The sequence below is a fragment of the Cheilinus undulatus genome, linkage group 15 (genome assembly GCF_018320785.1).
Source record: "Cheilinus undulatus linkage group 15, ASM1832078v1, whole genome shotgun sequence".
Classification (NCBI taxonomy): domain Eukaryota; kingdom Metazoa; phylum Chordata; class Actinopteri; order Labriformes; family Labridae; genus Cheilinus; species Cheilinus undulatus.
Genome location: NC_054879.1, coordinates 5309410 through 5319565, shown reverse-complemented (window position 1 = coordinate 5319565; position 10156 = coordinate 5309410). Strand labels below are relative to the sequence as shown.

The 10156-nt window shown below is 37.0% G+C and overlaps 1 protein-coding gene across 1 annotated transcript in view; it reads right to left on the bottom strand.

Annotated features, from left to right (window-relative positions):
• Positions 1-4666: 4666 nt before the first annotated feature.
• wnt10a (wingless-type MMTV integration site family, member 10a) overlaps positions 4667-10156 on the bottom strand; it is a 51553-nt gene continuing 46063 nt past the window's right edge. Inside the window, exon 4 of the mRNA XM_041807373.1 lies at positions 4667-5224. Within this exon, the coding sequence (XP_041663307.1) occupies positions 4667-5224 (558 nt within the window). The remainder of the gene's footprint in view (positions 5225-10156) is intronic.

Sequence of the window (10156 nt, the reverse complement as noted above, 5' to 3'; positions counted from 1 at the left end):
TCATTGAACTTGTGAGTTTTTGGAGAGTTTGTTGATTCCAGCCATGTTGGGACATGGTGGCCATCCACCAACCATCCACTACTCCTCCATCTGGACCGTCCAGGGTTGCAAAGCACTCATCAGTCAACAAGACTGTTTGAAAATGAGTCTTCATGTATTTTTGGGCCCACTGCAACCATTTCTGCTTGTGAGCATTGGTTGGAGGTATAGTAGGTTTATGCACGACTGCAAGCCTCTGGAGGATCCTACACCTTGAGGTTGGTGGGACTCCAGTGGCACCAGCAGCTTCAAATACTTGTTTGCTGCTTTGTAATGGCATTTTAGCAGCTGTTCTCTTAATCCGATGAATTCGTCTGTCAGAAACCTTCCTCATTATGCCTTTATCTGCATATCATCAGAAATGATCTTTCGGAGGTGTCTGGAGCCGATCACAATAACTTCAGTGTTGTCTGAATGAAGCAGCAAAGTAAATCTGGTCATCCAGCTCGTAATGCCCTCTGGGTAGGCTTCTGGTCTAGAGAGCTGATTGGTCTCATCTGACTTCATTGAAAGGCTTAGGTGAGTGTCATCAGCATAACATGAATTTACAGAGCTTTTCCAGAAGGTAGCATATATAAGATGAATATAATTACCATAAATATCTTACTATGTGGACTGGTGCAGCTAACTTTGGTAAGCAAATTTTTGTAAGTATGAATTAACTGAGATTGAACTCGATTTTGACTTGATTTAAAACAGTTTCTGTCATGCCTGCCAATTCTCAGATCATAGATCTGATGGGACTAATACAGAGATAAGTCCACCATCCTAAGCTATAAGGAGATCATGTGTAATTTCAACAGTTCACTCTCAGGGCTATGGTGAGTTATGTTTCTCTATATTTAGGAATGAGGCATCAACAAACATCTTAACTGATTATTCAAGGTTGCAGAATCAGTAGGATAGAGTTGGAAAGGAATTTTGATCAGTGGACTGTCCATTAACAGAGAAGGAATTTAGTAACTGAGCTCTGCTTATGAGGAATGTGTGTTTCTATACCAACCTAGGTATTTGGCTGCTGAAGTACTTGAAGTAAGAATGTGACAGTATCTCTGTGTATATTGGTTTCAGATTGGTATGTCCAGCATAGAATATTTGGGTTTTTCAGGCACATACAGAGATTTGATTTTCTTTCCATCACAGTGGGCTGTAGGGCTGAACGATTTGGGAAAATAGTCTAATTGCAACTTTTTACCCAATTGATAGGAAGGAACCTATTTGTTTTCTAGTTGATATGAGGGTTTTGTTTGTTATTTTGGCCTGGACTGCCTTATAGTTCTGGTTTTTCAGAATTTATTTGTTTATTTAGGCTCCACAGATGCTAAATTAACACCTTGATTTTATTGTATGGATACATTGAGTTTTATGATAATGGCAATAATTTAATATAGTGAAAGAAAAAAGGACACTACATAATTGATATTGTTATAGTTTGTTTGGTTTTAATGATATCTAAGGTTAAAGAACAAAGTTTAAATGTCCATGACCATTCTCTAATAATGTGTAATTTAATGTCACCAGTTTTTGTTAATCGCCATTTTATTTCTTTTCAGTTTAGTTGCATTGGTGGACAGAAGAGTGGGTTTTTCCTTCTAGTCTGAAAGACATTATACAAAAAACCCAAAAGTAATTTTGAAGATTTACTTATCTTTCTGTCCTTGTGAGAGTAGTATGCAAATGATCTTTTCCCCTCACTCAACCAACTAGTGTAACTAAAAACCATAGCCCCAGGTCTTTTGTATAGATCATAGACAAAAAAGACTAGGGAGGGGAATTGGCTGAAATTTTGGAATAGGCCCAATTATTTAAGAAATGCGGGTGACACCTATAAAATAGGAGTTAAAATAAAAATAAATACAAAAAAATTTACATAAAAAATGAGGGATCTGTTAGTGAGAAAATATTGTGTTTTATATTGGAATGATGCAACAGTTAAGTTTGGCTTAGTTGGCAGGCTACCAGAAATAGTGGTCAAGGAATGTACTTTTATAAAACTGAAGTGGTCACATGGGGCGCCTCCCTGGATCAGGCATCAAGTAAATGACCGTAAAAGTGTGCATTCTTTGTCTTTGGCCTGTGCATCTGTCAACGACCGCAGCTGCTGCAAGTAAAAATTCTGAGAGATCCCCAGTCTTCTTGTCTCTGTGAAGCGTCTGAATCTTCCTCTCATGCCAATACATTTATTTCCATATAACACCAATACTGCGATTTCGATTGCGATTTAATACGTGATTATTTCGTATATTTCTTAAGTTCTTCATGTATTTTCCAATAAAAACAAGCAATAATTCATTCTATACTATAACCATCACAATATCATATTAAACGAGTGCTGGACAATTTTGAAAAAAATATCTAATTGTGATGACTGACTCATTTTGCAAATCATATATGAACTGATGTATTAAAGGGAATGATAATTTAATATAATTCTAATATTTGATGAGAAAAACATACAAAAATGGAGAAAAACAGGATTTTTTGAACACTATTCTAAAAGTATGCCACTAGATTGATTGTATGATATGTAATGCATAATGTCTCTGTCATAAAACAAGTTTTAAACTGTTTTTTTTTTTTTTTTTACACAAATTTCAGGTTAGAGAAATATTGCACCTTCTGAAGTAGCTTTAGTGTTGATGACAGCATGCCCACAAAAAACACATAAAACATTCGACTTACCAAAGACAACACTTTCATTTTTTATTCATCACATTAAAACCCCTTTATCATTCTGGTCTTTCTTTATTGTCTTACAAATATTAAGTTATCCACAAAAATAAAATAACTTAGATTATAACCATATTAAAACATACAAATACATACATACATGACATTTATGACATGAAAATGCATATAGTCAATAGCTCCCAGAGTTTTCCTGGACACAGTTCTGTATGTGCAAACTACTCATCAAAACCAAATAACTTGTTACACCAGAAACATAATTCCAGATTTATTTCCCCACTACTTTCAACACAGAAACACATTTGCTTGAAATAATAAGGCTGTCTGATGAGAAGCCTCAATCATACAAGTTTCTTGAGATCAAATTTGATCTTCAACATGTGCATAGGCAGAAATTCATATTAATTTTGTTACTTAAATAATTTCATTTGACATCAGAATATCCCTATTTGCACACATTGAAAGAGTGTGAAGAAGTGTGTCCATATATCACAACACGTTTACAGTGCCGCACACGGTACATTGCACCACGAAATAGGAAACACTTTGATTGATAACAGCTTAGGATGTTTATAGTGTGAGGAGCTGAATCCTGTTCATGTGCGCCCAGTTTCCTGAGGCCCTTCTCATGTCTCAAATAGGATTTGTGCAGCATTTATCAGTTTTATTTACAATGCTGTTCAGATTATGCCAAAGATGAAATGTACTTGTGCAAGGTACTTTGACAGTCCTCTTACATTACATACCACAGACGATACACAACACATTTTAGATAAAACAACTCAGCACAATGTATCTGCACAAGCACAAACACTTGTCACAATGGTTTTCAAACAGCAATATATTCAAATGGATTCACATAATCTTAATGTGTTTTAACACTTTTGGAAGCTGATTTTTGTGGATTTGGATTCAACACATACTATTCTAGAGAAGGACATAGTTTCTGTTTTAGTGTCTGATGTGTTTAATCGCAGGGAGCAGCACTTGCAGTCAAACTTTTGACCAGTCTTGTGATTGACTTCAAGTCCTCCTTTCCAGTTGCAGACGTCAGTTAGAAATTGTTTGTTCCTTTAACGCAACCTTCAAACTTAAAAAGTCCAGTCTGCATAAGGAGGATGTTAGCAGGGTTACACATTATGCAGACGACTTAATGGTGTCATTTGAGCCAGATAGTCCCCTGATGCACTTGAAGTTGCTGTATCATAATTTTTGTATGTTTTAACACCTGAACTGATCCGTCCAGTCCTGTTCTTTATGAATCTGGTGTGTAGAAAGGTGTGTATTAGAATTACATGTAGCAGACAGGGGACATGGAAAATACTGTTTAACATTACTGTATTTATGCTGTAAGACATGTAGTGGATGGAGGGAGAACTGCCTAATGTACGATCTGTTAAAAAAAAAGTGATGTTTTACCCTTTTCTGTAACTTTCATAAGAGGCATCAGCCTTTTCATTTTATATATTACTATTAGAAAGGAGCAGTTTTGCTTTCTTTCTGCATGCAATCTTTAACTTACTCTCAACTTCCTCTTAGCTCACCTGAATGTCGTGCAGCGGTATGCCACGCTGCATATGCTGATGAAACAATGATAGTTTGCTATGTTCAGAGCCTAGATCTCCAACGAGAAGCTTCTAGATATCTATCTGACATAGCTATGTTCATCTTCAAATAGGAAGGCAGTACACATCCATGCTCTTTGACTTGTGGCAGCTTTAGACACATGCCGTATGTGCGCACACATTACGACCATGCACTTCCATCTTTTGCAGGCTAAACTGCTTCACACTCCTGAAAAAAAAACAGCAGTCCACCGCAAAAAGGTATGGGGCACATGTTTAACAGTCATACTCCCCTTTCAAATTAAAAGTTTTCATTTAAAAATGTCTTTTTAGGTGTTCTCTGTATGGTGTAAAGTCTTTTAGTGTGTGTTTCTTCATTTACAGACACTGACCCACTCTGTTATCCTGCACTCTTCGCACACCACGTAGCAGCACCAGTGAAACTTGCAGTTGCAGCGTTCACTCCTTGTCTGCTGGAGGATATTGTGGCCTCTCCCGCAGCACAGGCTCTCACAGTTGTCCATGCCAGGGCTGGTCTTGTTGCAGATCCGGCCCTGCGTGCCCGCTGAGTCCGACCCAGGGTCCCTCTCGCAGAAATCCGGGGACTTTTCGAAATAGACCAATTCATTGATGCCTGGCCGCCGCCGGTGTGGATGATGATGATGACTGTGGTGGTTGTTTTGATGATGGTGATGGTGGTGATGGTGGTTGTGGTGGTTGTGATGGTTGTGGTGATTGTTGTTGTGGTGGGAGTGGTCAAGCTGTCCGGTGTTTCGGTTGTGAGCCTTGATAAGCGTGGCGATTTGGAAGCGCTCTTTGAGGATTGAGCCCACCACCCGGAACTCTGGGGTGACCTGCCAGCAGGTCTTCAGCTGGCAGCTCCCGGACGTCCCGTGGCACTTGCATTTCCTTCTCATGTGGTCGAGTACCACCTGCGGAAAAGACAGATTGAAGACAGACAAAGAGAGAGAGTGGGATGGAGTGAGGAAGTGAGAGGAGGGAAGAAAAAACAAAAATTAGAAGGTTAATGACTTTCTCAATTACTAGTTACTTTTATGCTGCATGGCCTTCACAATACCACCATTACTTTGAAGTTTCTGTTTGTTCTGCTAACATCTGAATATTTCACTGAATAGTGAATGACATAACGCCCTGAAGGAAAACTGGCGCTGCATTTTGAAGGCCAGGTGGTCCGACTTGGAGCCTGTTGTCAAACATACTGATATCAAATAACGCCCATGTATGCAGGTATCACCCAAACAGAGGCTAGTGTGCCATTATTCATCTTATGGTATCAGGTAAATACTTCAAGCAAACCCACAAGCACATCAGACATCAGAGCGTTTTATCATTTACTTTTTTTTCCACTTTTATGGTGTAATGCCAAATAGTTATCACCATGGGGAATTGTTTTTGGTATTAAATTACAGGAAAAATATGGCTAATGAGTGAATTTTTTTAAAAGGAAAAGATCCCTTTTGGGTCAGGCCACTGGCAAGTATCCAATATTGCTTAAAAACTAACACTAAAAATAATAAAAACTAAAATAAAACTAAGGTTTTTTTTTTTTGCAAAAAATTAAAAATAAACTAACAAACCAGTGGTAAAAACTAATAAAAACTAAACTGAAATTTAAAAAAATAATAATAATAAAAATGAAAACTAATGAAAAATCTCAAACTTGTATAACCCTGGTAAAAACAAAAAAAAGTTTTATCCTGCTTTGGTGTTTACCACAGAATAATAATGTACCTGGAAAGTGGAATTAAAACCCTTTGTTAAAGGTACAGTACGAAGAATATTGCACTGTGAAATGTCAAAATTGGTAGATAAAAGACTACTCTAATGTTATACCAATTTTAAGTTGTCTACTTATCAGAAATATTTCCTACAGATGTCAAAGCCTGAGAAATTCTTCATTTTTATAGTGTTATAGTCAGTTTCATGTCATGGCAGCTTTTACCCTTTAAACCCTGTTACCTCAAATAACAGCCAGAAAATTCTATTTTTCTGGAACTGAGGTGTTTATTTAAAAAACCTGCAAGAGCGAAGGCTCTCCCATTTGCATTTCTATTTTTAACCGCAAGTAGAATTGTAACCAAATGAGACAGAGCAATAATTGTTTTTGCATATAAAACCGGAGGAGTAGCACTAACGTATCACACATTCAGTGTGTTCCAGATTTCTGTTTCCTTCTAGAAATATCCTTCCTTCTTTCACAGAAATCAAAAACAATATAATAGTTTATAATCTTGGCTTTAATTGTGTTGTTTTCATGCAGGTCACTAGTCACACTTGTTATTCTTTCAATATGGTCTTCTGCAAACATATGTATGCTCAAAAGTATCTGGCACACTCAGAGATTTGATTTCACTACTGTAAATATATATATATATATATATATATATATATATATATATATATTTAATATGCTGTCTTTTGCAATTTGAGCACAATTTCAATTTATTTTCATTTTTGCCACAGTTTATAAAGATGAGTGCATTTCAAAAATGAAGTTCTGAACACATTTGAAATAATTTTTTGTGGTTTGAAATGATCTTATGAAACTTTTTACAATCACAATTTGAGGGATAAAGCAATGACATCTCTGTATTTAGGAAAATGTGCATATAAAAAAAACATCTTTCATATTTCTTGTGCATTTTGCACTTTTGAGCAGTTTAGTTTGTTATTATGAACCAATCACATACATATCATTAAAATTTGAGTTCTAATGGTTGTATTGATCTATAGCCAATTCAAATACTTAAAAAATGGCACCACAGTATGTAAAAATGTAAAGATATGCTCTGGCAGACTTGTTCTAAGGTAGGTATTACAGGGTTAACCTTTTTAAACAAACTGAAATGGTCATAAAATGTCATATTTTTTTGTATCACATTTGATGCAATTGGCATTTCTGGCACAACGATAATTATTCCCTGCCATCAGCCACAAATTTTGTTTCCTGTAACATTGCGGCGTCACTAGACATTTCCCGGTCACGTAGAGACACACTACTTATTTCAGCTCACTTCTGTTGGTCACTCTTTTTAAATTAAAGATCTGATGAAAATATCTGCAAAGCATTGATTGCTCACAGCATTATTAAGAAAGGCCACTTCCTGTTCTTTCTTATTATGTAGAATTCGTTAATGAAACCTAAACCATTGTTTACCGTTGAGTAAGAACTTATGAAGGATAAAATGAGAAGCAGCCAGAGAGGGTGGGCAGAACTGGGCAGCATATCTCTATTTTTGTTTTTGTTGTAATTTAAAGTCCCTCTTGACAGAGGAATGTACTTGCTGTGCATCTTGAGTATTGTCTTGGTGTGGGACACAAACACATTATATTGGATTAGGGACATTTTTTGTTGTCTGCTGAATCTGAATTTCATGTACAAAAGCAAGGAGGTAAATACCACATGGCTTCATTCAGTCCACCCTGGCAGTGTTTCCTTGTGGGCTTCATGTATGCATGTGTATCATTGTATGTGTGCGTATGTGTTCATCATTCATCACCTGTACTAAACTTTGGGATCCAATTACTAGCAAGAACGCCAGGCCACCCAGACTACTGACGGATGCTGCTGCTGTCGCAACCCCTATCAACATGCACACACACACACACACACATGTTGGACACTTGCACAGGGAAACAGATTCCACACATGTGCTAACAATAACACTAATCTCTAAGCACACCTACTCGCTCTGTATGACCTGCACTGAATGAAACATTGATTGCAAATGTCGATCATTAAAAGAGCAAAGTTATCAGAGGTTATCAAAGACATTATAAGTGTTTGTTAGTGTGCATGTAGAATGTGTGCTGTGTAGTTTAACACCTGTGTATGGTGGTAGACTAATGCCTATGGGCTTTACTAAGCAGGAGTGTGTGCCTTTTTGTGCAGAAGTGATCCTGTACATTTTCTAACTTTAATTCAGAAGAGGCAACTCTCCTAAGAAGAGCATCACGTACTTTCTTGTTACGAAATTACAGAACCCATGCATTATTTACCCGGGATCTCGTTCATTAAAAAAACAGCAGTACCACAGAAGGATAGATGGAAAAAATAGACACAAGAGGGATCTCTCATGTACCTGTTAGGAATGACAACCACTTAAGTACTTCTCCAAAGTCACTGTCAATTAGATTGATGCCAAAATCAAATCCTTCTCTTTTGCTGTTCTTTTGTTCCAGGCCATCTCAAAAAAGGACTGAGAACAAGTTGTTGAATGCCCTTGAGGTTTTGGTTTGCGTGCTCTAAGGCTCTGCTTCATGCTGTGCAGTGAGGTTTCACAATTGAGCAAACCATGCAGAGTGAAGAAGGAAAAAAAACATGTTTCCTTGTTCTGTGGCATGAATGAGCAGAGGGGTGGATGAGGGAATGAAATAGAGATAAACTGAGCCACTTGACTCATCTGTATGGAATGAATAAGTGAAAAAGAGCAGCAAAACCAAAACACTTGTGCTTGCCAAAGTTAATGGGGATAAGTTACGGTCTAAAAAAGTAATGATAAAAAAACAGGTTCCTGTTGCAAAACCTTTAAAAGGATAATGATGGATGCACCCATTTAGGGTAATGAAAGTGAGTAATCTTCTATTTAAAGATAATACATTATGTTATTGCAGGTTTCTTACTTACAAATATAAGAAGAATGGCTGACTTTTAATTAAAAAATATTTGTTCAATTTTGAATAAAAATGCTGATGAGATTTTATATATGCATTCATAAAAACATTTGTGTAGCATTTCAGAAGACTGATGCTGCATCTTAAACATCATGTCAGTGTAGTTTTCTGTTGTGCTACATTTTTCTGACACTATTGGCAGTGATGAAACTGAATTCTACAGAGGCTGGAATCTGTGATCGGCGGTAGGAGGCTAAAAACCTTAAACTTAACAACAGTATAATAGTTAAAAAGTACTTGCAAAGGGTTCAAAATGCAGCATCGGTTTCTGTATTTACGCAGGGGCAGCTGCAACCCCAGGATCACAAATGTGCTGGCCTAAAACACACAGCAAAGTCTGTAATCATGAAACTTCCAAACCCGCTTAAACCTTAAAGACACAAACTGACCCAGGAGTCCTGACTGCATCCACATTGCTACTGTTTGAAGATTGATTCCCAGCAGGGTAGAGGTTTCAGAGGACAGTGAAACACCAAAAACAGCTGTAAATTGTTTTTTGCAAAGACACCAGCCTAAGTCATTATGCTGTGGGAGAAAATGAAAGTAAAATTCTGAGGACAAATTATGAAGTATGGCGACATGTACCTTGTGTTTCTCTATGTGTATCAAAGCACAGGAATGCTTACAAAACTACTCATGCTTTTCAGCGGTTTAGGCTGTTTGCTTTGGTTTCAGCCAGCCCGATAAAGTTCCAAGCAGAGCTCCTAAGAGTTAAAAGTTGGTGTCAATGTTTTGTCCTTTTTAAACCACGAGCACAAGAGCAAAAGTTTTAAGATGCATAGTTTTTTGACAGATTTACCCACAGTGGAGAAATATCACAGATTTTGGATGTCAGACGAAAACTACATTACATTTGAGTCTAGTTTTGTTCATCTTTGATGAAAGGTAAACATAGTTTTTGTGAGTTTTAGTCATCACAGATCTATTTATGTTAGTCTAGTTTTTGTCATGGAAAAAAAAGGCTGCCGACGAACAATTTTAGTCATAGCTTTAGTCGACAAAATTAACACTGCTTTCAAGGCAAAACAGCACCTCACTTACTTACAACACAATGTAAGGCCATATATAATGTAAAAGAAAACACACTGAAAAAATATTTTAGATACATTTCTACTCTTCCTGTTGACCCTCATCCCCTCAGCTCTCAAAACTCACATCTTGCACGGTCA